Here is a 27,787-nt window from a genome sequence, read left to right on the forward strand (position 1 = left end):
CTAACTGAATTGAAAAAAGGAAAAAAAGTCTAAATGTGATCAAAACTATAACCGTGATGAAAAATCCATTGGTCTAAATTGTCCATGACTGTGAATGAAAGGTTGTTTGTGTACATTGACTGGGTACTAGTTGATGGTGTATCTTGCCTCTCGCCCAAATTCAGCTGGTATCAGCCACAGCTGCTCTGTGACCGTACTGAAGACAGACGCTCCAGAAAATAAACAGTCAACAAATACGGCAACAGTCCAAAATCACGTTCTTTCGGAAAATTCCATTCATTGATTTTCTGCTCCGCTTTATGCTCACAAGGATCTCGGGGGTTGCTGGATCCTATCCCAGCTGTCTTGAGGCAGTAGGCGGGGGACACCCTGAACTGGTTGCCAGCCGATCGCAAAAGGCATAGAGGAACGACTATCGGCGCTCACAATCACACCTAGGGCCAATTTAGAGCGTTTCATTGGCCTGCCATGCATATTTTTGGAATGTGGGAGAAAACCGAAGTACCCGGAGAAAACCCACGCAGGCGCGGGCAGAACATTGAAACTCCACCGAGAAAGTCTGGAGCCAGGATCAAACCCAGCTCCTCTGCACCATGAGGCGGGTGTGCTAACCAGTTGCCACCTTCTTTAGGAAAATTGTTAACTGCACATTTTTTGTAGGTCTGAATAGTTGATTCTAGATGTGGTTGTGCCTGGGGAACACTGTTGCAATTCCTCCACGCTTTGACGCCCCTGGCAGCGGGTCCAGATGTCATATTGTTTACTCTCATCTGTCAGATGAGGCAGAATGTATCAGATAAATTGCTAGCAGACCTGTTGGTCACCGACAGAACGATTACATTAATACCATCCAAATCCGTGTGCCAGATAAAGCGTTCTGTCGCCATGTGGAGTTCTATCTCGTACTTGAACACATGTTCACGTTGGCCTTTAGCTAGTAACAGCTGAGGCACCTAATGAGGAAGACTCGTTTTCAATACCATTCGCTATCATTCTTTTGCCTTTTTACACCTTGCCCATTTCTGCATTGATTCAAACCATTTTAATTTCACCACCTCATTTCGGACATCCTTGCAATCATTTTCAGCTTTCTCTAAATTCACATTTTCACATTTTACACACACACACACACACACACACACACACACACACACACACACACACACACACACACACACACACACACACACACACACACACACACTCACGAAACAAGTTCTCCATTATTCTCATTCCAGCTTTAAACTGTTAGCTCATTTGAGAACATGACAGGACCTATTTTTCCATATACCAATAATTCCCAGTTTATCAAACTTCAACAATTTTCACAATAAAAGTTATATCCTTGCATCCATCCACCCATCCATTATATGAGCCGTTGATCCTAACGGGGATCACGGGTGTGCTGGAGCCTATCCCAGCAGGCTCCGCGCAATAGGCCGAGTACACCCTGAACTAGTTGTCAGCCAATTGCAGGGCACACTTAGACATCCACGCTCATACTCACACTTAGGGACAGTTTAAAGTGTTCCATTCAGATGCCATGCATGTTTTTGGAATGTGGGGGGAGAAACTATAGTACCCGGAGAAAACCCACGCAGGCAGGAGAAGATGCAAACTTCACGCAGGAAGGCCATAGCCGGAATCGCATCCTGCAACTCTGCACTGTGAAGCCGACGCGCAAATCAGTTGACCACCGGACCGCCCCAGTTTATTATTCACAGGCAATTTATACACAAAATGGATTCTCGAGTTTTCTTCACTTCCCTAACAAAATCAAAAATATTTTTTGCGGACTTCTATTTGTAATGAGGAGAAGGAAGCAGGATACGTGCAACAGCAGCGATCGGGTATCTGCGGGGTTCCAGTTTCACAGAGTCAGCCTGAATACAATGAGCACAATGTCACTCCTTCAGTTACCTGCCAGGCAATGACAGAGTTCCAGTGTCCGAAAACAAAATAACATATTCTGTTCTACTGCTGCATTTGGGTCAGTCAGGAAGCGCTTCTGTTGTCCAAGAGGCAACTTGTCAAAGTACAACCAAAAATAGGAGAAACACAATCATGAAAGTATTTGATTGTTGAGTACATCATGCCTCTCGCTTCCAGAGAGGAGCAGGATTAAAGGAAAACACGAATCAAGACGTTAATCCACACATTGAAGGATTAGATCTGTGTTCTTCTACTTTGGAACATTGTACTCTACATATCTTAATCTACATCATTTTCACACTGCAGCTGGGTGGCACTTTCTATTTCACTGCTTCCCATTGACAGACAAGTGAACGTATCATGCCACTTTCAATTGTTCAGTAAAACGGTGAAAATGAGATTAGCATGTACATTTATGCTCACAGTTGTCATGTATGCATATATTCTTCTTCTTCTCTTAGCTAAACACATAATCAGATCAAAAAAAAAACCCTGAGTTGAGACGCTAATGAACATTGATAAGGATTTGCCATTTCTCTCTGTGTGTCACGATTCGGTTTAGGGACCAACATGTGGCACTCTAGGGCTCCCCTGGCAGCTGCACACCTGTTGGTCGTAGGTAATCAGGCCTATAAAAGGACTCCTGCCCGAACACTCAGTGTCGGGTCATTATTGCTTTTGCTACTGTAATGTTTGTTTGAGTCATGTTTTGGTTGCTGTTATGTTTTATCTTCAGTCATGATTTTTGTTTGCTCCTTTGGACTTTGCTTAGGATTTAGTTTTCTATGTTTTATCAATACACATCTTCAAATACACCCTGCTCCTCTCTCCTGCCTGCTTTTTGGGGTCCACCACCACCTTGCTATGTGACACTGTGTCAGCATGCTGTTTCCTATACAAACCGATACAATGACAATATGCCAACAAAGTGTATGCTAAATGATGCAAGGCAACAACAACCTGATAAGAGAAAGTGCCGAGGCAGACTGGTTCTCATTTTCGGTTATCCTGTGTCATCTGTGTGTTGTGACCTGTGGGTATCTGCCTTACCGTACCATTTCAGATGACTTAAGTTTTCATATGTGTGAAAATCTACATATTTTCACCTTGGCAAAGGTGACGTATTTAGCTGTACACACTTTCTCCAAACAACGCAGCATTTATTACAATAGTCAATAAACACAACACAATGTCACTGTTCAACGTTTTCTTCGCAAAGCACTGTGAAGTGTACTAGTGGCCAGCAGGGGACGCAAAGATCCTGTTTTAAAATCGGAGAAGATTGGGGGCTGCTAAAGCTGAAATGTACTTAATGTTGTTTCAGAATGTGAACTTTTTAAATTTAAGTAGTTAGTATACAATTAAAAAATATTTTTATTGTACCTTTTAAAGAGACAGCACTGAAGCAATGACACACAAGATAAGGGCAGTGAGTGTTCAGAGTAAGAGTATACATATATGATGCCCTCAAAATATCTCAAACATTCATTTATGTTTAAAAAAAACCCCACAACGTATCCAAAATTGAGACCAATTAGCCATTTTCCCTCACAGGTATCCTGTGGCTCACAAGGTTTCTTGAGGAAATGAGGCGGAGGCGCATTACATTATTGCGAAATAAATGTGTACAAAATATATGAAGTGTACTAACTTTTGTGAGGTGCTGTATTGAAAATAAATAGAACAATAACTTCACTGCATAAGGAGCGCCGCGCGGTGTTCTAATTCCAAACATGGCTGCCTTACAATAATGAGGTTTGGTTTGTATCCTGCGCTCTGGTCTTCCTGCATGGAGTTTGTCTTGGTGTTTTGTGGGTATTCTGGCTTCTCCCACATTCCCAAAACATTCACGTTAGCGAAACTGAAAGAAAATCACCAAGTAAATAAAATCAGAAAAACAATGAAAAATCAAGTCTTTGTCTCTTCTCTCAAACAGTATTAGCTTGTCCTGTGAATTTGAGAAACCACGCCCTGCTGAAAAATGGTTGTTCTCTTGTCCAGCAATTTTTTCAAAAACTACACATCCGGACATGTTTCGGCCACAAAATATCCAGCATATGCTTGATGACTCTGGTATCGTAGTAGTATAAAATAAGATAACCTTTATTTGTCCCACACTGGGGAAATTTGCAGTCTACAGCAGCAAAATTGGGGGGGGGGGGGGGGGGGAGAGAGAAAAAAAACGTATTTCATTGCACAAAATAAATGTAAATATATATATATTATAACATAAATAAACATACACACATACATCCATTTTCCATTCGTTTGTATATGTGTGCTCTGCAATTGGCTGGCAACCAGTTCAAGATGTCAGCCACCTACTGCCCAAAGACAGGCTCCAGCATGCCTGCGACCCTTGTGAGGATAAGCGGATTAGAAAATGGATGGATGGTCATAAAGTCTAGCAAGAAGGTATTCGGGATGGAGTGTGGACCCCTGGAGCTGTTTGCGCATGTGACAGACAGAGGTGTTAACAAAGCGGACAGTGACACAGTATGGTGCCTCCTTCATGCCCGCTCGACGCCTCTTCTCAAATTCAACCTGGCATCTCTGAGCCTGTAACAGGAAGTAGCTCGTGGTCGCATGGGTCACCACCGCAATGGGTCCAAAGACTGGACATCCTGCAGAAAATTCATTAGTGTCTATATTTGCGGTCCTGAACCCAATGTGCCCGCCATTGGACTGTTACATGTTCACCTCAACAAGTATAAAACCATTCCTTATTGAAATAATCATAACAGCCACTATCATGGCCACCGTCATCACTGTCATACTTTGTCGGTAGAGAGGTAGGTAGGTAGGGAGGTAGCTAGCTCGATAGATAGATCGATAGATCTTGATTAATGATTTCTGCGCCACCGCTGCCAAAAGAAAAAACTCAACAAAACAACAAAATTAAAACTGTGACTACTACACTGATGCTGCATTGTTATGATTGCAATACACTCCTTTTCCTACCCCACTCCTTCTTTGCTTGTTTGTCCAACATCTAGGTCAAGGTTGTGTGTTGAGAGGAGCACGAACGCGTAAACAAGAGCAGTTATTTTAGTCAGCTCAGTGTGTGATCGCCCTATGAGATGTCAGAGCTTTTAGGGGGATGGATGTGAGAGCTTTGGCAGCTTCCTAGAGAACAGAACCAGCGGTAGGGAAGGACACAGAAAAAAGAAAACACGCTTGAATTATTTAGTAAGATTGCAACAAAGTTGACACAACAAGGGACATCTGTCAAAAGTGTGAGACAAGCGCAGAAATGCATGTGGCTCAGGTTTACCTGTTGGTCCTTTGAAGACTTTAAAAGAAACATGTGATGTTATGTGATTGTTGATGAGTATTCAGTAAATTTCTGTAGTAACTTAATCTGAGGAATTTTGGAAACTAATTGGAAACGTTGGCCTGGTACATTGGTGGGTGGCGTCTCATCGCCGTACCCGATAGCAATGTGTGCCATTCGGTCCTAGCTTGCTCTTCGCACTGTTTCGTATCACTTGTGCCCATTTGATCTCCGTCCGGTTTAAGCCACAAAGACTGTCGGGTTGTTTGTGTTTTGAAAAGTGTCTATGGTCGTCTGCGCTGATTCTGTTTTTGCATTCATAAGGACAACTTTTTTGTCATTGCTGCTTTTCCTTGTTGTCAGTTGCTTATCAGAAACCTTTTCTCCACTTCTGAATGCGACAACCTGACCATCATCTGCTATGCTTAACAATACAACTGCTCTGATCCAAACTGTTTTGGCATGTTGAAATGGCGGACCAGGTGAAGATAGCCGCACACTGCGTATATAACTGGCAGGAGTATGGATGTAGGAGGGGTCAAATGTCAACCCACGTGGGAGAAGTGGGTTGGACTCACAAAAGTCCAAGCGGATTGATGGACTTTGTGAGTCATTGTGGATCTAAATTCTCACTGCTCCACTGACGTGTCAAATAGCAGCAAAACCAGTTCAGACTCTTTCGTGTTGTACAACAAGCCGTCGGGCAGTCGTGCCAAAAGCCTTCAGGCAGACGTTCAAAAAGGTCACACTCGAACACAACCCATTTGTACTCAGAGCTGAGTATGGGCTGATTTTAGGATGGATGGCTACATCTCGATATATCTAGATCTGTCTGAGTAAATACTGTACCGTATTAAGTCCCTCTTGGGAGAACACATTTCCAATAATAATATTTTCGGTGATCTGTGCCCTGCGACTGACTGCCGACCAGTTCAGGGTACAGTCGGCCTTACGCCCGCAATCAGCTGGGATAGGCTCCAGAAATTCCCTGTGACCCTCTTCAGGATAAGCGGTGTTGAAAATGGATGGATTTATGCATGGATAGATGGGATTTGTAATGATTTTTTTTTTGTCTCCAGCAGGTGGCAGAGGAGGGCTTCCCCTTCAGAATGCGAGCCTGCTGCACATTTCAATTAGCCATGTAGCCTGACAGGATCAAGTGAAAATGGTACAGCAAAAAACAACCTCTCCTCTCACATGAACACTTTGAGACAGTAATTCATGCCTTTGTCACATCCCGGCTGGATTACTGCAATGCCTTGTACTTTGGAGTCAGCCAGTCCTCCGTTAAGCGCCTTCAGCTGGTCCAGAATGCCGCTGCTCGCCTCTTGACTGGTACTCGTAAGAGGGAGCACATCACTCCTACTCTGGCATCCCTTCACTGGCTCCCCATTCATTTTAGAGTTATTTTCAAGATCTTCTTCTTTGTTTTCAAATCTCTGAATAATCTTGCGCCACCTTACCTCTCTGAGTTCATCCGCCCCTACACACCTGCCCGGCGCCTCAGGTCTGTGGACCAGACTTTGTTAGACGTACCAAGAACTAAACTGAGGCTTAGAGGGGATCGAGCTTTTCTGTTGCTGGTCCCTCCATCTGGAATGACCTCCCACTGAACATTCGCCAAGCCTCCTCGCTGCCCATCTTCAAAGTCCTCCTCAAAACTCACGTGTATTCTTTGGCATTCGACTCAGCATGACTTAGATTTGTTCTTGATTTTACTGTTTGGTGCTTTCTACCGCCTTTATTACCGATTCGTCTTACTGTTTATTGTGTATGTTAAATCGCTCCATGTACAGCACTTTGTATGCAGCGATGGCTGTTTGAAAGTGTTCTATAAATACTGTTGACTTGACTTGACTTGACAAAAAAAGAACGGTACGGAGCCCTGTAGTGTTCATGTAATTGATGCATAATTTCAGCCTCTATTGATGGACTAAACCAGTGTTATTCAAATACGAAGCTTAAAAGCCCTCATTTTTTCCCCTTTTTTGAGGCAAAGAGCTATTTCATTGAGGCCAGTCAGGCTACGTGCAGTGACACTGTAATATTCAAAAAGATATGGCCTCTTCATTCAAAACAACAAAAATAAAAACTAAACACCTGTGTTCCATTCTGACCAATTAAAATATTACACAGTTAACAAAACACTCCCTCTGTAACTATAGTTTTTGTTCTGAGGGGCAAAGCGCAGCACTTGTGGTGGGAGAATGCCGCTGACTCAGTGATGTCACACGGTAGCTTTCATGAAGCAAAACACTCGGACGATGCTTTCCCGTGCAACAGGTAACAAAATCCTTACAGAATACTTGTATGGTGCTTCTCACTTTTGTCATTGATGCAAACAGGAATTTCAATATAAAACGCCTAAAATAACACTTTGGCGGACTTGACGATATTTTCAAAATTTCTTGACCAAACCCTTTCTACTTAAACTGTTCAGCTAATTCCTATACCTCAGAGAGGGCTTGATGTGTCCTTCATCCACATTTTTGACGCTGATTTAATAAATACTTTTACATTTTTCTAGCACATCAGGATTTTTAGGTATTTTCATTTGTTTTGAACTTTGACATATACACGCTTGCGTTGCCATGCATTGTAATTTATGATGTTTCAGAAAAAAAATCCACCTTGCTGCACAAAACCTTTAATTCATCAAGATTACTAAATGCATGACTCTACTGTATTACAGATTGTATTCTTCTGATTATGAAAACCTGATTTGCTAGGAAAAAAAATTGGGGCAGAACCAAAATCAAGGCAATAAAAATTCATCTGGAAAAGTTCACTTACATCGCTTATGAAATAAATTAGGTAAAAATTTGTTGACCATTGTTATTCATGTACTACAATACTTTCCTGTTTCGACAGGGCTTTGGCGGCCTCGTGTGGCATCTTAAGGGCCTTATTCAGAGCACAAAAACGGAAAGAGGTGATTTTTTCCACTGAATAGCTGGTCAGTTCCACAGAAAATAAACATTGTGAATTTGTGAATACTGAAGCATCACAAGGTGGGGATTAATGTATTTAATTCCTGCTGCAGTAGCATGTGCAATGAGCAGGAGGTCAAAGCTCAAACAGAATATGGGTTACAGCGAGGGGTGGAGTTGAGGTGGTGGGGGCGCTTCTGCCCTAAAAGCCTCACAGCTTATTCATGCTAGCCATTAGTGCAGTCTTTCAAGCTTCATGACAACGCGCACAGGTCGTCGCGCCACCGTCCCGACCTTTGCAAGACCATCATCTGCTGCAGTAGCAGCCATGGCGATAAATGAGAATGAATTGGACGGGCTCACATTCTAAATTGGACTTGATGTTGCTCAACAATTTGTCAGGTGATGTTAAGTACAAGCAAAGGTAGCACACACTTATTCTGTCCGCAGTGGCTGCGTACAGGAAGCTGAGAGGTGGAAGTGTGGGAGAATCTGCTTGCTGAATTGGATATAATGCACAGTGACATTTCGACGAATGCCGACAGGGTGTGTGCAGTCACAGGAGGGAAGACTCTTTACTGATGCACACTTGCACATTTATCAGCAATCCATTTCATTACGTTGACATACTTTATCCCTTTACCCCATTCTTTAATAAGATATCCTTTATTCGTCCCACACTGGGGAAATTTACAGCCTCCAGCAGCAAGAATGAACAATTCCTGCAATGACTGGGCCAATTTAGGTCTGAGACATTTTTATTGTCATTTTGAAAGACAACAGTTGATGTTTCCCGGGGCATAGCACCTACATGAGGGAAACATCCAGCCTTCCGATATGGAATTTGCATGTTCTACCCGTACCTGTGTGGGTTTTCTTCAGGTAATCTGGTTTCCTCCCACATTCCAAAAACATGCATGGTATGTTAATTTGAGACTCTATGATATAGAGTGAGGGACAATATTGAGTCGATAAGTGTGAATGCGAGTGCGAATGGTTGTTTGTCTATTTGTTCCCTACAATTGTCTGGCAACCAGTTTAGGATGTAACTACTGTCCAAAGTCACACCCGCGACCCTCGTGAGGATAAACGGCTCAGATAACGGATGAATGTATTTCTGGGAACTACAGTATAAGAATACAACAAGAGTTGTGAATGAGGTTTAGTGTTCGCTACTCGGAACGCAGCAACAAATTTTTCTCTGTGTCCATCTGAGTGGCCTGAAATCACTTAGATGGTTCTAGAAGGTGATTTAATATTTAATATTTGCCTTGTGGACACAGAACCCTGGTCAAGGCGTTGAATTTCAGAGAATGGCCTGCCACAGAACTCCTAAGGCTTCACAAGCACAGCTGCAATATGGCCAACGCACCAATGAAAAGGATCCCGACTCAGACAGATTTTGGCGGTTGCCATGGTAACGAGGTAAATTATCTCAGTCACCACATGAACATATTTGCTCTCAGCCTCTCCCAGCGGGCTTCGGCTGCAGGAGTCTGCAGCACCACAAAGCTAAAGTGGGACACAGAACATCTTGCTTGGGTGATTGATCATGTCACAAGAGTGCAAAGTGAACCGTCTGAAGACTGCGGGAGAAAGAAAACTCTCATAAATGATTCCGGGTGGCTCATTAAAGATGTAACATCTGCAGCGTTGTGCACTCAGCAGGTCGTAGGAGCTGCCAGCTCGCCCCTGAAAGTCATCTCATATTTTTCAAGAAGTGAGAGCAAACTGTGGTATTTGGGTCTATCTGAAGCTGCTGCCTCTGGAATCTGTGTTTGTTTGTTTGTTTTGGGATTGGTTGCGAGTTCACACGAATGCTGGTGCAAAAGGTCTTGCGCTGGGTGTTGTCTGCTTGTGCTAAAAGCATCCAAAGGTTGTCGGTGGCGTGCATCACTTCAGAAGGTGTATATAGTATAAGTGTGTGAAAAAGTCAACCCGAAATGCACACCAGGCACACCGGAACTAGCACATAGCCAACGGCCCAGTCGCCACGTACGCCAACTCTCCGTGTTTGTTTACATCTCCAACTTTAGGATGGACGGGTGGGTGTTGGTTATGTGGGCTGACAGGAAAAGTCCCGCGAGACGCAAGAGAAGGAGACATCAGTTCAAAGACAACAGCAGAGGTGTTTGGTTGTGATCGTACCAAACGTTTTATTTCCACATAGCTGAAAGACGATACGTTTTAGAAACGTAGTTATGATCATTTGATTGAGACAAAAGTAACGGTGATAGGCAATAGATCCTTGAAGAGTAAGCAGGACTTCATGCTTGCCAAAGTTGCTGTTAATCAGGTGAATGCTGGTGAAACTCACCTCACCTCTGTGGTAGTTCATTGTTACCATGGCAAAAAGCAAGACGCATACAAACCAGAATCATAAAATATAGATTTTTTTTCTATTATACGACTTGAGTGCGAGGTGATTCTTAAGATGTCTTTGTAAAACAACAACATACATTTACATGCAGAGCGCTACTTTTTTCAGCACATAATATGATTGTCTTGTTTCACTCAAAAGTACACGTTCCAAAACTGTTTTTATATAAAAACAAACAAAAATAATTTTACAAAAAACAAGAACACATCATTTAAATCATTTTGGGACATTCAACACTGAGTCACTGTTGACATGTTTCACATTTGGTTTGGAATTTGTGGTAAATGCTAAATGTTGCTAAGTCACTGTGTGCTCGTTTCAATGCGGATGATGAAAAACAAATTTCATCAGAATATTTATCAATAGACATGTATTGAACAGGCATATGAATGCAACAGTTTTGCTTTTGCTTCCATTCTTCCTGAGCAGACTTTCTACGTACAAGCGAGGCCTATTTCTCTCAAATATTTAAGGATTGTAAACCAGTCACCATCTGGTGTGTTTATTTAGTACACAGGCGTGCCTGACGTTGTCCACACTATAACGTGCACTTTAACTGTATTGTGGGATGTGCGGGACCTGGGGGGAGTTCTCAGTTGCACCATTCAATCACGGCCATCACTTCAACTTGCAAGAAGCTGTACACAATTCCTGAAAGCCGATAACTTCCCAGTTCTTAAATGGCCAGCGTACTCATGGAGCAGGTTTGGGATGCTCTGCATGGGCACATATGGCAGCGTGTTCCACTTCTTGCCAGCGTCCAGCAACTTCTCACAGCCATTGAACAGGTGTTGGCCAACATTCCATAGATGGCAATCAACAAATTCATCAACTCAATGTATAGGAGAAGCATTGCACTGCCTGAGGCAAAGATTGGTCACACCAGATCTTGACAGCTTCTCTGAAAACCCTCCACCCCGCTGACAATGGACTCCCCCCAATACAGTAAAGGTGCACTTTTTGGGGGCCCGTTTACTAGGAGCAATGTGAGGCACAGCGGTGCAGTATTCATGCTGTCAATATGCGTTTGATACGGCACGCCTGTGAGGGGGATTGGATTATTTCGGCAAAAGACAGATTTAGACACAGTTGTGAACAATATTCGAGGGGAAACTGGCTCTTTGTGTACTTAGGAAAGGCTTTGATCGTTGACTTCAGATCATAAAAATGTGGGTGAGAACTAAAGTGTTGCATTTATATTTTTGTTCGGTACATGTTCTGGTTAGCAGGTCTAAAGAACAAAAAAAGCTCACCATGGGGAATGTTATCCCTCTGAGTCAAGAGAACCACAAATTGGAGCCCCGACTTTGTCTATACATATTTCGCCATCTGCATTAAGTGTTAATCAGCAACAACAAGCCAGTAACTTCTCCACCCGGGAAAATGAAAATGCTTTTCTTGTGACATAACCGAGCTGCCATTTTTATGTCGGGAACATGAGGGACATTAATGAAGCGCACAACATGGTTGCAGTCCTCTGACGCAAAAATGCACGTGACAATTAATGTTGGGATGCTGCCATGTGTTGGGCTCCTTGCCAGCAGCAGGGAAAGGAAAAAGAAACAAATGTCAACAAACAATGTGATGCGCCAGCCGTACCCTGACATAGTGGCGACGTGCTGGCGTGTCTTTACGGAGGCATATTACTGCCACCCTAAGAAAGATCAGTAGTAGTGCAACAATGTAGTATAGTATATGTTTTTGATTCGGTACCTTCTTGTCAGAGTATAAATTCTGACTTCTGAGCGTCTGTGAGACCATCGGGGCACGAGTTTGGAAAATTGGCTGCCACCTCTCTGTCCCCGTTGGACATGAGAGAGGTCCGGATGAAGGTGGCATTGGAGGCATTGAGGAGGCAACCGTTTTCCAGCTGAAAACCACAAGAAAGTAGTCACACTGAGACGACAATGACTCCAGAATACAGCATCAGTCAAATGTCTCTGCGTTTAAAGGGCAATGCAAAACAGTTTCATGATGAAAACAAAAAAATGCACCCTGATAAGAACTCATTCATTGCTGTGGATGTTTACATTTCTCATCCAACAGGCATGTGTGATATGTTTGTCTGTGAAATTCAGGTTTGTAAACCACTGTAATGACTAGTAGGAGATAAAGATGTGTCTTTGTTGCATCAGTTATGAGAAAGGAAGAGAAATGCCAACATGTTGGAAGTCGGACCAGTTTAGGCACCTCACGCTCGAAAAGATATGTTCACAGTAGATATTTTAATGTCTGTGTTGCGATCGTGTGAAATGATGGCACAGTCCATTGCATGAATGGTGAACTTTGAGAAAAAAAATAGCCACATGGCATTCAATTTGGCACACTTCATAGCTGTATATCTGTAAAAAAAATATATATATATTTTACCTTCAAAAGTGAGTTGTTAGTCTTGGTTTTGAAATGGTATGGTTTGTGGTGTCACAAAAATTAAATACTGTAGACTAGCGTCAAAGTCACAGTTCTGCTTGACATTTATAATGACAGATTTTTGGTCAGAAACTGTTTTTGGTGGCACCATGTACCGATTACTAAAGAATGGAAAACTATCACAAAAAAACAACAACAAAATAAAACATTATTTTCCTGGAGAAACAAGTCTCTTTTTATTTTGTTTGCTTTGGTGCTTATAATGTTTCAAAATAAGATTCTGTAAATCTTGGAAAAAATGCTGGCAAAATGTCTGACAGTGAATGCACAGGGATAATTTCGGACTTTCTCCTATTTAAGACATGAATTTCCGAGATCCGTATTTATTTGTTAAATGCAGTCGTTCTAACCTTAATCACATGCATGCACTGTCTGATGATCCAATCCACACCACAACTCATATTACAAAGTCAGTGCTGAGAACGTGAATCATTCATAACAACCACCCAGATTTCTTCCCCCATCGTGAGGGAACTAATGACAGGCAAATAGTAAGTCAGCAGTGTGACTGTCAATGACCCTAAAAAATAACACCAGAGCCCTGTGAATTGATGTCTGCTGGGTCAGCCACCTTTGAGGCCAGCGGTGTCCCTTACTCTCTTGATTATTGTACACAATCTTTTTCCCTTCTCTCTTCTTCAGTCTGTGGTATTTCATGCTTAAACACTTCTATTGTACGGTGCTATCGGACAGCTTTTTGACTTTCTAAAAGATTTATGTACCGTATGTACATGAGAAAGACACCGCTGAAAGAGGGGCCTTTTTTTCTTTACACTGCATTTCTGGACACATCATCACATCACAGTTAACACAGAGCTTCATGCCTGAAGCTTGTATGTGCTGACTTTCTTGGACAGCAAAAGAATTCAATGAAATGCTCAAGCGTTGACTTTTGTCAAGTCTTTCCACTTGAGCCAAAAGAATACACCAACTCCATCGTTGTCTTTTTTTATGTTAAGAGACAACATGGAGCGAGAAAAGATCTATCTTTCAGATCAATACGCATCTAAAACAAAGTTCAGGTTTAACACAGCAGTCTTTGTCGCCCTTTCACGGACGCTTCATGCAACACTGTGCCAACCTCCATTTCCAAGATGGCCACACCCATGGAACCTCTTGCAAAAACAGAAATTGAGCTTCAAAGATTGTCAGACAACAGGGGTGCTCATCATTTTGGTGGAGTTCATAAAGAAGCACCTCAAGTTGTTTCTTGTTGCTCATTTGTTCCCTAAATCCAGCAACCTCATCTTGACCTTAAAGACAATGGCAAAAGCGAATAAAAACAGAGCTCCGGTGTTTGTTGTTATGTTGGAGTGAAATTATTAAATTCAGAATGCTGTCGGGAAAGGGAAAAAAAATTGCTCATTGAAATGAGTTGCCCGTCAGTACAATTGCTTCGGTGACGCCCCCACCGCCGCAGTCCACAGGCCCCCTCAAAAAAAAAATGTAAGTACAGAGATCTGCAGTGACACACTTGAATTGTGTGCACTTTTCATATTTTCATAAACCATGCGCACCTGCACACCACTTCACTTTATGTGCTCCCCATCTTAGTGGAAGTGAAAGTTTATTATAGTTCAGAAATTATAGTGACGGATTGGATGGACGTTGAGACTAATGTTGCACTCAATTCCCATTTGTTTCCGATACTGCTTACATCCAAATATCATAAGTCAATACGATCCAACTGCAAAATCACTATATCTGGCAAAATGCCTAATTCTGAGGAAAGACAATTTTTTTCTAAAAACACAACATCCAGAGGACTTAACCAATGGCATATAAATAACCAACACCTGAACATTTGTTGGCCTAAAGCAGGACAAAATCTCTGACCCGTTTGTACAAAAATGTGCAATTGATTTGTTGGAGTCTCACCTGATTGTGGTCATCCTGTCTTGCGCCGGCATTGTGGAACAGCCTGTAGGCCTCGAGCGAAGGCTGCGTCAGAGCCAAAATTTGCTGCAGTTCCAGAGCAGCACATTGAGCCACAACTGGCTGCGGAACTGGACTCTGGAGTTTGTGGGATTGCTGACCCTGCAGTGAGTGTGGCTGCACCAAGTGTTCGTCGTGACAAAAATCAGCGGTATTCAGTTCTGAGCCGTCCGCGTGCTGTGTGGTTGAGACTACAGGGTCAACCAATACATTATGAAAAAAAGCTGCGTGTTTACTGGAGCAACAGGTTCCGCCCAACATCTGGGACCTGGGTGAGAAAGTCTGGCTGTTTCTCTGCTGCCAGTGGTGACTTGGCTCCAGTGCTGAGATAACATCTTTGTTCTCCTCGTTGACAAGAGTTTGGTGAGTAGTGTGGGTGTCACAATGCTGGGCTTTCTCAGCCTTAAGCATCCAGCGGCTCTTACCAGAGAGGATGCTGGCATCGACACTTCCATAGGAAAACCGAAGCCCGCCTGCCTCGATGGGCAGCTGCTGCGTTTGCCCGCTAACGGACGGAATGGCAGGGGTAGCAGGCACACGGTGTGCTTGCATTTGCTGGGTAGAACTTGGAGCAATGTCTGGAAAAATGTCATTGAGTCCAAATCCAACTATGTCGCTGTGTTCTTCTTCATGAGATTCCATCTCCGATGACTCATGAATGTGGGACGTCATTTCATTGTTGGTGAGTTCACCAAATGTGGGGCCATTGCCGGAAACCATCTCTACCTGGATCATCTTCTCATCCAGCAGCAAAAGTTCCAGGTCTTCAGCATTCAAGCCAAGGTTCTCCAAGGCACAGAGGAGCTCGCTGTTGGAGCAACTTTCATCTCCATCCAGAGAAAGAGCGTCCAGGGTGGCTAGATCACACTTGGACTTTTCCCTGTTGCATCTTGCCTGCATCTGCCAGCTCTCGCCAAATCCAGCAGTCTCCTCTTGCTGTTTGCTAAAAGTACTGCAAGGGTGGGACTTGTGAGCCTCTGAATCTGGTTGACAGACGTAAGCAGACTGATCCTGGCTCATCAGTGCTTCCAGTAAGGACTTTGGATGTAGGTTCTCAGGGAAATTTTCCATTTTCCCCTTCTTGCATTTGGCTTTGCCCTTGAGAGTTTCGGGAAAGCCAAAGAGCGGGTTTCCAGTCTGATAGAGAAGTGCCTCGCCAGTGGCGAAGGTGAAAGGGAGGTGCATGGAGCGTTTCTTCAGGTGTTCCCCTCCTTCCTCATCTCTATTTGAAAGACAAACAATCAGCGAAAAATCTCCTGTCCCACTGTAAAAACAAGCGGACATCCTCCACTCACACCAGGGGCCTCTGTGTGGCAATGATGTAGTCCGGTTTGCCATCTCTGTAGACGAGGCGGGCGTTGGATTGGACCCATTTCCATCTGTTATCCTTGGTGAGCAACCGGAAGACGGTGAGGCCGCTCTCACCAGTCTTGATCACTAGAATCACATCAGAGAAAACGTTGACGATGGTATGGCTCTGCAACTAGCTCACATTCAAGAGCTTCCGGGCTCCAATCTCAGCTGCCTGTGTGGAGTGTGCATGTTCTCAACGTTCTTCCTACCTACAGTATGTCGCAAAAACATGGTTTTCGGTCATTTGAAGACTCTAAATTGCCCCTGGGCGTGAATGTGAACGTGAATGCATGTTTGTCAAAACATGCCTTGCGACTGGCTGGGGAGCAATCCAGAGCGTATCGCGCCTCTCACCCGAATTCAGCTGAGATACAGTCCAACTCACTGACTTCCTGCTCCCGTGGGAGATGTACATCCAACACAGCACTGCCGTTTTGACTTGTACTTCCTCTTTGTTGGATTAAATACTCAGACAATTTGGTGAATTGGAATTTCATTTGGATGCTTCACCTACAAACAATACAAGAACCAGGGATAAGAATATTCAATATTTTTTTCCTGATGAGGCTGCAAGTCCATAACTGGGCCTCGTCTATAAATTTCTTCCAGTATCAAGTCTTACTAAATGCTTCTACATGTGCATCATGGCCATCTTTTCTCCTTTTCTGTCCCCCCAAGTTAACCAAATAAGTATGTTGCCCTATTAAAAATAAACTTGACAAAAAAATAGAGCACATTCGGAAAGCAAATCATCTTGTTTTAAGGACTTTACCATGGATGACGGTTCCAACGTTTGATAGATCACATTTCAATATATCATAAGTCAATATGTTAACATTGTTACTGTAGAACTCCAGTAAATGTGCGCTGTTCCACCACTTATCAGATGAGATGAAGACAGATGGTCACTACGGTATCATTTTCTACTTTCTGCAATATTCCATGCACTAAAAAAAAAAAAGTAATAAATGAAATAGTGGTGGGAATCAGATGAGCTGAGGATATATACAGAAAGGTGGATGTTTGGTTCTCCGTAGTTGGTTGGATGTCTTTCACCATCACTTGGCTTGCTAAATGTGTATGTGTGGCTGTGTGTTTTTACAGGAGTGTTTGTCTTTGAATTTCCAGGTTCCACCATAGTCACACATTCTTACAGCGACTCCCAAATGTTGTTTTCATTTTTTTTTCAAGGTCCACTTCTTTTGTTCCTCAGTTATTTTTCTTAGAGTGTGTGTTCTGCTGTGGTGAATATTATGCTCTGAACTGTGAAAAATTCAGAACAATTTTTCTTCAGAGTTTTTCTTGAGTATCATTTTTTGTTTTACTGTACAACCAGCGAACCCCGTATAAAAATGAGGTCGAGGGCGAAACGTAGCTGTTGTTGGAGATTGAAATTCAGATTCGGCAAGTGATTTGGCAGTTAACCACTAACTTACTTCGGACATGATTTTCAGCACAGTGCAGCATGTCGGCAGCATGGATGAACTGGTATCCCGAACCTCGGACACGCAGCTCTGCCTCCGTATAACCCAGCACAATTTTACCCCTAAAAAACACAAACGTGGCACTCTCTACGTATGCGCAAAATGGCTCATTTGAAACACGAAAACATCAGCACCAACGCACATACTTTGCATCACAGGCCATGGGAGTGAAGTCCAATTTGTGCTTGGTTCTGAAGATCATGTTCTTTGTTCTGATTTCCAGGATAGACGGTGACTGCAGTGGTGCGGCGATGGCAAACAAGGCGAGCTGAAGAGGGCCACCTTGCTCATTGGGACTCCGCAGTCCACTCTGCCCGTGGAGGAATTTCAGTCGACCCTGGATGCTCAACGCCTGAAAGATGTGGAGACAACACAGCGTCTTCAGTGCCTCTTCTTCCACTTTCTGGCATCAGCATTGTTACTTATACTATTGGAAACTGTAAATGGAAATGTCTTCTCAATACTCTCCGTAAAACCACTGCCTCTTACTGAAAGTCCTTTTGATGTATTGCTTACTGGGCACCATATGAACGCAGAATGCCACTAGACACGTAGGGAATCTATAAGCAATGCGAGTGCGAAAGCAGCTGTTGTATCGTCTCTCTCGTCACTCAATTGTAGCTTCACTGCTACTGGCCACCAAGACCGAAAAACTGTAGCCAGCTAATGTAGATAATGTAGATAAAGTACCAAGTTCGAGTAACTAGTCTTTTTTTCCCCCATTCAGACTGTTTAGATTACACTCTGTTATAATTTATCTTATATATTATCATGCATATGGGGAAACACGAAGGACCATTCTTCAGATGAAAAGTAAATCATTGGCCTATTTGGACTACTTATTTTTTTTATGTTGCAGGATCTTTCAAAGGCTTGCAGTCACGCATAATTTTGTCCGCACCAAATCAATCTTAGCAGGATATATATTAGCAGTAGGCTCCAAAATACATTTAGACTCATTTATTCACCAAATATGCGATTGTGGATGGAGTCCTGGATGGCTGGTAGATGGCCATCATGTACCCGCCCTTCTGCAGGGAAATTATTCTTATAAAAGACAATGCTCATTCTCAAAAATGAGAACCACTTTTGAACTTCTATATATTGGTCAGCAGAGTCATTTAGAAAGGGTTATATTGACTACGTCAAGTCTTAATTGTTGACGTAAACTGATTTGGAGTATGCACCCACTCGGGCTGTGCCATATCTGCAACAATCCAATGAAATATGTACAAAAAAAACCCCCACATGGATAGATACCATATATTTTCAGGAATACTGTCCATTGGGAGCTTTTTCAACAGTTGCAAGCTTCTAAACACTTTCTCCTTCTTTTCGATACTCCGGAACACCTCATTCACTACTCGACACAGATGTACACACGCAGACACAGAGCGTCGGGTGTGCCGACAACCACCATGCCTTCCCAGCACCCCTCGACTGTTGGCGCTGCTTAATTGACCTTGGTGGGTTCAGGGGCTGTCGTGATGTCAGGAATCTGGTACTGAATAGCAGGAGGGATTATGAAAACAAAGCCATAGTGACCAGTAGATACAAGGAGAAAGCTGGTTTACTGCTCATGCAAACACTTTGGGAGGAAGGAGAGAAATGAAAATGAAATTGCACTCCTGCTCCAAGTTTTGGGTTACTTGCTTGCGATTTTGTCACAAGATGAGAACTCTGGAGATAGAGGTGGGGGTGGGGTGGGGGTGGGGTGGGGGGGGGGGCTGTTCTTTTTTGCATTAGCGCTGCATAATTTATTTTTGTTTAGTAGTTTGGTTGTTTTTTTTTAATCATTTTGTATTCTATTCCTTCTTCTTGATCCATTTGGAGTGCACCCTATTTCCATATAACACAATGACAGAGGTTAATTTATTTCACCCATTTCCATATTGTATCCAATGGTTGCTCATTTTCCAATTTAGGATAGTCATCGGCATCTCTGGAATTAGTGACTATGACAAAGCAAATTCTCCATGCGCTCTCATATGATGCGGGGGTGGGTGGATTAAAGGAGATTACAGGGGTAATCCACGATGTTTTATCTTCAGTAGACTTGATTATTGTAACAGTCTGACTGGACTCCCTCAAAAGGGCAAAAAACAGCTGCATGTTGCAGCTCTGACCAGAACAAATTGAGCAGAACATATTAATCGAGTCCTAAAGGCTTTACACTGGCTCTCAATCATCTGTAGAACATTCAAAATTTTGCTACTGGTTTATAAATCACTGAATGTTTTGGTCCGGATTACACTTAAGTAATGCTTATTGAAGATAAACTCAGTTGGGCTCAGATGTGCAGACTTGGGTCAATCACTGGAGCCCAGAGTTCAAAGCAAACAGAGTGAAGCTGCATTTAGCTGTTCTGCTGCACGCAAGTAAAATGCCAACAGAATTTCACAGTACGGTCTATTGGTAATTTTGGTAACGTAGTTTTATTTTTGTTTACCTTTAAGTGTATCAAAAGTTATTAAAGTCCGCTGTTAAGGAGTTTCAACGTTGCTGGCTGATCTTTTAGGAATTTGGGTCAGATACTTTTGTTTTCTCTGCTTTTGAACGTTTGTGAGCTGTTGTGTTTGTAAATACTATTAAGTGGTGTGTCTTGAAGCACATTGGGTTGCCTGGTGTATCAAATGTGCCTTTCCTTTCCTAACTGTCCTGAAAACACAGTAAGCCTTTGAAATGCATTCATTAAAAGACACCGAAAGTAACATTCAGTCATGAAATCTCACCAAGTAGCCAGAAGAATTGTCCAGTAGGCAGCGGAAGCGGCAAACAAAGCTTCTCTCAAAGAAGGAAGAATTTTCCGGAGGAAGCTCATCAGGGTTGTACCTCACCGGGTATGAGGGAGCTGACTCGCCGTCTACTTGTGGAAATGTGTTACCACAAGATAGAAGATGCTGAAAAGATTGTCCTTGACCTAGGTGCGTGCATTAACTGCTGACATGAAGGTAAGTGGACGTGATGTGTATCCGGGAAGACTGGGTGGGGCATATTTCCACTTTTGAGCTAATGCCACCTTTTTTGTCCTCCAATTAGATTCATCAGAAGCAGCAAAATGACTTGCGACAACCTGAGCGTGTTTGGGATTTTTTGTGGGTCAGTGGAGTTATTTAAAGGCAACAGGAGCTTTCTCTCAAAAAATGTTTTCCTTGGCTCTATGGTCTAGTGCTTATGTGGGCTTCCCTTGATCTCTTAATGTGTGAGGTATGTGCTCCTAATTTGCCCCCAAATGTGTAATGTCTTGAGACAACTCTTATTGTGATTATCGATATAAAACAAAGTAAATTGGAATGAAGTCAAAGAGACCTCGCCGAGTCAAACAGTGGGTGCCAAACCTGCTGCAGTGTCCGAGGGGGATCCAAAGCTGTCGGGAGGGTTGAGCGCCCAATGCAGGTTCCTCTTGAACTCTTGCTGGTCTTCAGTGTGAATCATCTCCAACACACTGTGGTGCATCACGTCCGTCTGATAGGAAAAACACCACAAAAGAGGACTTGTAGTCTGAAATTTAAAAGGAAATAGAAAAATGACGTGTGTGTGTGTGTGCGTGCGCATAGTGCAAGAGTGACGCATATGAATAATTTTATAATCCCGCTAGTCAAAATTACATTAGACTAAACTGTGGACCAGTCTTTGTTAGAAGTACCAAGAACTAAACTGAGGCTCAGAGGGGATCGAGCCTTTTCTGTTGCTGGTCCCTCTCTCTGGAATGACCTCCCACTGAACATTTGGCAAGCCTCCTCGCTGCCCATCTTCAAAGCCCTCATCAAAACTCACTTGTATTCTTTGGCGTTTGACTCAGCATGACTTAGATTTGTTCTTGGTTTTACTGTTTGTTGCTTTCTACCGCCTTTATTACCGATTTGTCTTACTGTTTATTGTGCATGTTAAATTGCTCCATGTACAGCACTTTGTATGCAGCGATGGCTGTTTGAAAGTGCTCTATAATGACTGTTGACTTGACTTAAATTAGCTCCTTCAGTATGTATGTATGTTTTCGACCTGAGGTAGGCGCTACCGTCAAATTGTAAAAACTTGACAGACAGTTCATATTAATTTTTTGAAAACATAAGCATACTGGATTTTGCCAAGTGTCATCCCTTGCGTCTCATGGCTGATCGTGTACCTGATGGAAGCCGAGGTAATCATGGATGGTATGAGAGCAGTAAAAGATGATTCCCTCTGCTGTGATGACCAGGACAAATCCACTCAGAGCCTGCAGGGACAACAAAACTAGCGCAGATGAGAAAACGGAACATTTTCGTTCCCCCGGGGAATGTGTGATGTTTGACAGTGCTTAAACTAGATGTTATTTCCCATAAACTGTTATTGTCAAGTTAAAAAAAGCATCTTCTGATTTTGTGTAGCATAAGAAAATAAAGAAATGACAAGTCTCAACAATTAGTTTGATTGAGGATTCACATCAGCAAAATTTGTTGACGTAGCCTACAGCTCACAGCAAATGCTGTAAAAATTTATTTGCTCTGGCCTGCATTTGACAAGTGAAAAAAAAAATCAAATGACTGTCAGTGTCAACATTTAATGTTCATGTGACCCTGCACCTGATTGTGGAAGCATTTCTGCTTGTGTGAACTACTTTCAAATCAATACTTGCGTGAGCGCACAATGGCAGCAATCTCTGCCTTCAACTGATTTCTGAATCTTGAAACATTTGTTTTGGGCATTCAAGTAGGATGGTTTAGAAGATTACCAACTGAATTTAGAAGCTGAGTTCAAGTGTGCTCCAAGCTCCTTGGGAGTGTTTTCATTTTAGATTTGCATTTGTCTTCTCGTCCCGTTCAGTGAATGTTTCAAAGTGCATCCGTGAAGGTGCCCCCTCCAAGTCACTTGAACAATGCAAAGCAAAACAAAAAAACAAAAAAAGACCAAACGACTGCTTGTGACTCGATTAACTTGTAAACTGGGGCACTTGTAAATTACGGTTCCAAAGTATTTTTCAATACATTTACCTGGAGCAGCAGTTCCCCTTCTGGCATACACTGGGCTGTCTGTTCTGGCACCTCACTATCATGGTCGTCAGTAATTTTGCTCACACCATTAGAAAGATGTTTGTTTGATGTCACTTGAGAGAAGAGAAAAGAAGATGAAGGCTGAGGGCTATTTTGTCACTTGAATATCAGATTGTAAAATTGCAGGAGGAATATCACAAAGACTGAATCCAGGGAAACCCGAGAGAACAGCAACAGCATGAGGCAACAGGGAAAAACCGGCAGGAGGAAGACGACAACACTTGCAGGTGTCACGTAGCGAGGTGGTGGTGGACCCCAAAAAGCAGGCAGGAGGGAGACCCCTTCAGCCACCACAATACTCGGGTGTGAGCTACATGAGTCAAGAGTTGAAAAGTGGGTTCTCGTGCCCCCGCCCCAATCCACAAAGTCTGTAAAGTGGTGTGAGTGGATTATCTTGCTGTGTTTTTACTCCCCAAAGCTTTCATCTCCTCCTCCCATCTCCTCAGACCTACATTACTGTGTGTCTGCGATTTATGGGAGGGAGGTCATCTCATGGCCACAGGCTAGCAGGCTGACCTACAATCCATTTAAGAGTGCATTTCACACACTGTGATGAACTCGGGGTTATGCAAGGGTGATGCACTTGCTCTGGAGAAAGACAGAAATGGGGACTGACCTCCTGCTGGTTTCTGCAGTGTCAGATTATTTCTTTGGGCACTCCCCCCCCCCCCTCCAAAAAATGTGTATGGTAGGTTGATTGAACACTCCAAATTGTCCCAAGGTGCGACTGTGAGTGCGATTGGTTGTTTGTCTATGTGTGCCAAGCAATTTACTGGCAACTGGTTCAGGTTCCACCCTGACTACTGCCCGAAGACGGCTGGTATAGGCTCCAGCACGGCTGCGTCCCTCTTGAAGACAAATGTCTCAGATAATGGATGGATGTTTCCAGTCCAACTCGAGACAAAATCATTTGTATGTAAGGTAACACGCGAAATGGCAAATAGTGAAAATCCACGTATAATGTATGCCCATTGAAATGCATTGGGGGGAAGTGAGAGGGGGGCTAAAAATCCTGAAAAAAACACTGTTAAACCTTCTTTTTGCATAAATAAATGAACTGTTTGGAGTTTCATACCTGAAAAGAATGTCTTGGCCTGAATGTAGCTGGCACTAAGCCTTAAAATGGACAGCTTGTCTAGGCTTGAGATGACATCCTCAGGGAAGGGCAGCAAGCTGGCCAGCCTGTCCAGCTCTAAGTTTAGACGGTCCCGATGCCGCTTGGATGGGTTGGACTTGTGCACTTCTGGTGTGGTAAGTTTGGCTCTGGTTATGAGTGAGAGGATACCAAGAACTTTAAATCGCAACTGAGACACAATGTTTGCAATTCATTTGTGTGAACACTAGAAAGTGTTCATGCATACAAGTTAATCTCCACCAAAAGTCTTGAGTAGTAACCCCACTTCTTTAACATTGAATTTATTCCAAATTTCTCCTCTGATTCAAACCATTGAAAATATTTGAAAAATTGATGACGGTAGGTATTAGTTTCCAGGAATCAACACATTTTACCAAAAACACATCATTGAAATTAATGAGGCATTCAATAAAAGAAGTTCTTTTGCATTCCCATTCCGTACCTTGACTCAGTAAAAAGGAGGAAAATACAGTAAATGCAAATAATCAAATCAACATGAAAAGTTTCAATGAGCTTCTGATTCCCATTGTATTTTGTAACCCTAAAATTTAGTTGAAGTGAACATGTGCCGAGGGGCGTTCAGTGATCATGTGTGGCGAAATTGTGCAATTTCACCATCACCACAGCATGTGTGCCAGTGGTGTATGGCGACAGGCATAATAATTACATAGAGGCAAGAAAAAACATAATCGACACATGTATACAGTTTTTTGGTGACGTTTATTTTTATTATTTTTTTGTGGTGTGCCGCAGTATATTTCAAATGTAAAATAAATGTGTCTTGGGCAATAAAAATTGTGAAACACTGTCCGCCATTTTTTTTAAACATCAAGTTGAGCGAGTCTGGTGGTTGGCAACTCGGGCCCGAGAAAATCTCAGTCCTGCTTGCTTTCGAAGTGTCCCTCTTCCAACACGCCTGATTCAATTGATGAATTCAAAAGCAAACTCTGTAAAGGCCCGGTAGTGAATCAGGTATGTTGGAAGTAGTGATGTGTCGTTCGCGAACGAGCCGGCTCCAAGAGCCGGCTCTTTGAAGTGAACGATGGGATCCGGCTCCCACCTCATTGGGAGCCGGCTCCTCATTGGGGAGCCGGAGGGGAGGGTTACACACGCACGCACGCACGCACGCACGCACACACACGCTGCAGTTTAGAGAAGGGGGAGGGGTTAGAGAAGAGACACACACAGCAGCACACTGAGCAGCACGCGAACAAGACAGACGAGGAGACGAGAGAGCTAGTTAGTGAAAAAAAAACAACACGGTGGAAAGTGGAAAGGTGAGAAAATGGATAGGAAACGCAGTGAAATGTGGACTCATTTCAATGTAATCGATAGTTCAAAGGCAGCGTGTAGACTGTGCAAGGTTAAAATATCCCATAGATCAGGCTCCACAAATAACCTGCACAGGCACATCAGAAATGTCCACCCATCAGTACAATTTGAAGAGAAAAGACAAGCAAGGGAACCAGATATTAATGAAGGTGCTAGTGTGTCTGCAACTGTTGCTGCTGCTGCAATGTCACAACTGCCTAGATGTACAACCCAGAGCTCTATGAGCCACTTTATGCAAAAAGCTATAAAACCACCAAAACAGAACACATTTGACGAGGAACTGGGTAAAATGATTGCAAGGGATTTTCATCCATTTTGTGTTGGCTGTGTGTTGTCGCAACATCTGTCCCCTCAGAGAGAATCTTCTCCAAAACAGGGCAAATATTAACAGAGAGGAGAAACAGGATCAACCCCTCAAAGCTGAGGCACTTGGTTTTTCTTTATGCCAATCTTCGCTAAAGACAAGCTAAAACCTTTACCTGGATGCTGCTTTTTTTCTTTTTGTTTTACAATTTTTAATTTATAATTTGTTGTGTGGTGTTCAAAGCTTACTTATATTTTACTGTAAATAGTTAAAAGCTTATAAATATACACATTCAGAGATTGGAACTTTTTGACAACCTTGTTTTGAGATGGGTCTTTGTACTTTGTTTTTAATTTTTGTAGCACTCCATGTTGAGTATGTTCAGAAGAATATAAATAAAGTCATACAAATAATAAATATTTGATATGTCTATTTGTTGCATTAGTACTTCATTTTACACATAATATTACGTTATTTTTGGTATTAAATTAATTTAAGCAACAAAAAAAAACTGAGGAGCCATTTGGGAGCCGAAAGAACCGGCTCTTTTTAGGGAGCCGATCCAAAAGAGCCGGCTCTCTAAAAGGAGCCGGAATTCCCATCACTAGTTGGAAGAGGGACACGTCGAAAACAAGCAGGACAGCTGCTAAATGGACCGGAATTGCCTGGTCGGACGATAGGCGGGTCTTTAATTCATGACACACATTACCCTTTCTGAAGCGGTTTTCTTCTTTTGCGTCCCGCGTACATGTTGGCTCCAGTTTAGTCCCAGTGGAGCGGCACATCCACACATAGAGGAGAATTCCAGCCAGGCGGACTCGTAAACTTGTCCCACCACCATCCAACCGAACGGACGACAAGCACGTGAACAATGTTAAACTAGTTTTCCGAAGCAAAGATGTTGGGCTCGTAAAAAAACGAGCGACATCTGCAACGATCTGAAACGACTTCCTTTGACTCATTAACGTAAGCGTTCCTGGCTCCCGTCCCAGATGGACTCAGTTCTTATGAGGTATCAAAATAGCTGGAACGTCGTCCCCGGTCCTCTTCTCCTCCTCCCCTCATCACTGCCAGCCTCCTTCTCTAAAATCCTGAGGCAGCCGACCGGCTCGCAGTGGTCGACCCCGTTCAAGTAGACTGAAGTTGACGTGTGTGACAGAGCTGGGAGGAAGGGAGGGGGCGGTGTGTGTGAGGGGCGATCTCCTCAGCACCTCATGCTGTCTCCTCCTCATCTCGTCACCACCATTATTGCATCCCAACATTATTCCTTCACATCTTCATGCCCCTCCTCACTACCTTATCAATTCTCGTCACGTTTACTGTCCCTCAACCAACATAATGCCTTCACCACATCATTCCATCACCCCCATCATCTCCTTACCGCCTGTCATCAACCCTCACCTCATCATCCAGTCACCCCCTCATCCCATCTTCCCACCACTCTTCATCCCCTCATTCTTGTCCCTTCATCCCATCACCACCTCATCAGCTCGTCACCCCTCAACTCACCCTCGGTCCCTTCACTACCTGAGCGAGTCACTCCCTCAGCACTCTCAGGAGTCATTTCTAGGTTACAAATGAGCTGGTGGCCAGCCATCAAGAATTAAACTACAGAGAACAAACAAGCCACTGGGGCTTCCTGAAGATGAGCTACCTCCAGGAAGGAACATAGAATCAGTGCTTCGCCGTCTGTTTCCTAACAGCGGCTTCAGGCTGAGAGGGAACCACAGACTCAACGAAACAGCTCAGCTCAGATCAGATCACTCAACTGCATGCAGTTGAGGCTTCCTTCAAGCAAAAATAAACATTGCGCATCATTATACTGACATCCAGTGGACGCTGTTGCGCTACGCCATCACAAAAACAGGCACACCGTTTGTTTCCCTGGCAATCCCACAATTATTTGGTTTACTTTAGTTGATCAAGTTCTCTCCTTCCATAAGAACATTACAAAAATGAACAAACACGAAGCAGATTTTTTAAGGACCTCCGTGCCATATGCCCAATATTTATTGTGGCTACCGTTAAAAGATTCATACTCAAAGCACAAATAACATAACAACAGAAAAAGGATATGCATACTTACATGAATAGGGTGATGTACACAATGTGACAATATGCATTGATAAAACACACACACACACACACACACACACACACACACACACACACACGCACACACACACACACACACACACACACACACACACACACACACACGCACACACACACACACACACATCTCTTAATACATATAGGACATACATA

At 43.1% G+C, this 27,787-nt stretch overlaps 1 protein-coding gene across 3 annotated transcripts; it reads right to left on the reverse strand.

Moving 5' to 3' along the window:
- Positions 1–10,267: 10,267 nt before the first annotated feature.
- Positions 10,268–26,877, reverse strand: LOC127594336 (aryl hydrocarbon receptor-like). 3 transcript variants are annotated; one of them, XM_052056278.1, is made up of 12 exons: positions 26,229–26,877; positions 23,824–24,011; positions 22,689–22,801; positions 21,845–21,934; positions 21,057–21,183; positions 20,451–20,581; positions 17,865–18,070; positions 17,671–17,780; positions 16,177–16,318; positions 14,825–16,103; positions 12,230–12,386; positions 10,268–12,170 (listed from the first exon to the last, which is right to left on the reverse strand). In XM_052056278.1, exons 1-11 carry the CDS (start codon positions 26,267–26,269, stop codon positions 12,237–12,239), a joined length of 2,577 nt encoding a protein of 858 aa, XP_051912238.1. In that variant the 5' UTR covers positions 26,270–26,877; the 3' UTR covers positions 10,268–12,170; positions 12,230–12,236. The 3 variants fall into 3 exon arrangements, with proteins under 3 accessions (XP_051912238.1, XP_051912237.1, XP_051912236.1); XM_052056277.1 differs by having other exon boundaries at positions 10,268–12,049; positions 20,451–20,584; XM_052056276.1 differs by having other exon boundaries at positions 20,451–20,584.
- Between the last annotated feature and the right edge of the window lie 910 nt (positions 26,878–27,787).

This window comes from Hippocampus zosterae, chromosome 2 (assembly GCF_025434085.1).
Source record: "Hippocampus zosterae strain Florida chromosome 2, ASM2543408v3, whole genome shotgun sequence".
Lineage (NCBI taxonomy): Eukaryota > Metazoa > Chordata > Actinopteri > Syngnathiformes > Syngnathidae > Hippocampus > Hippocampus zosterae.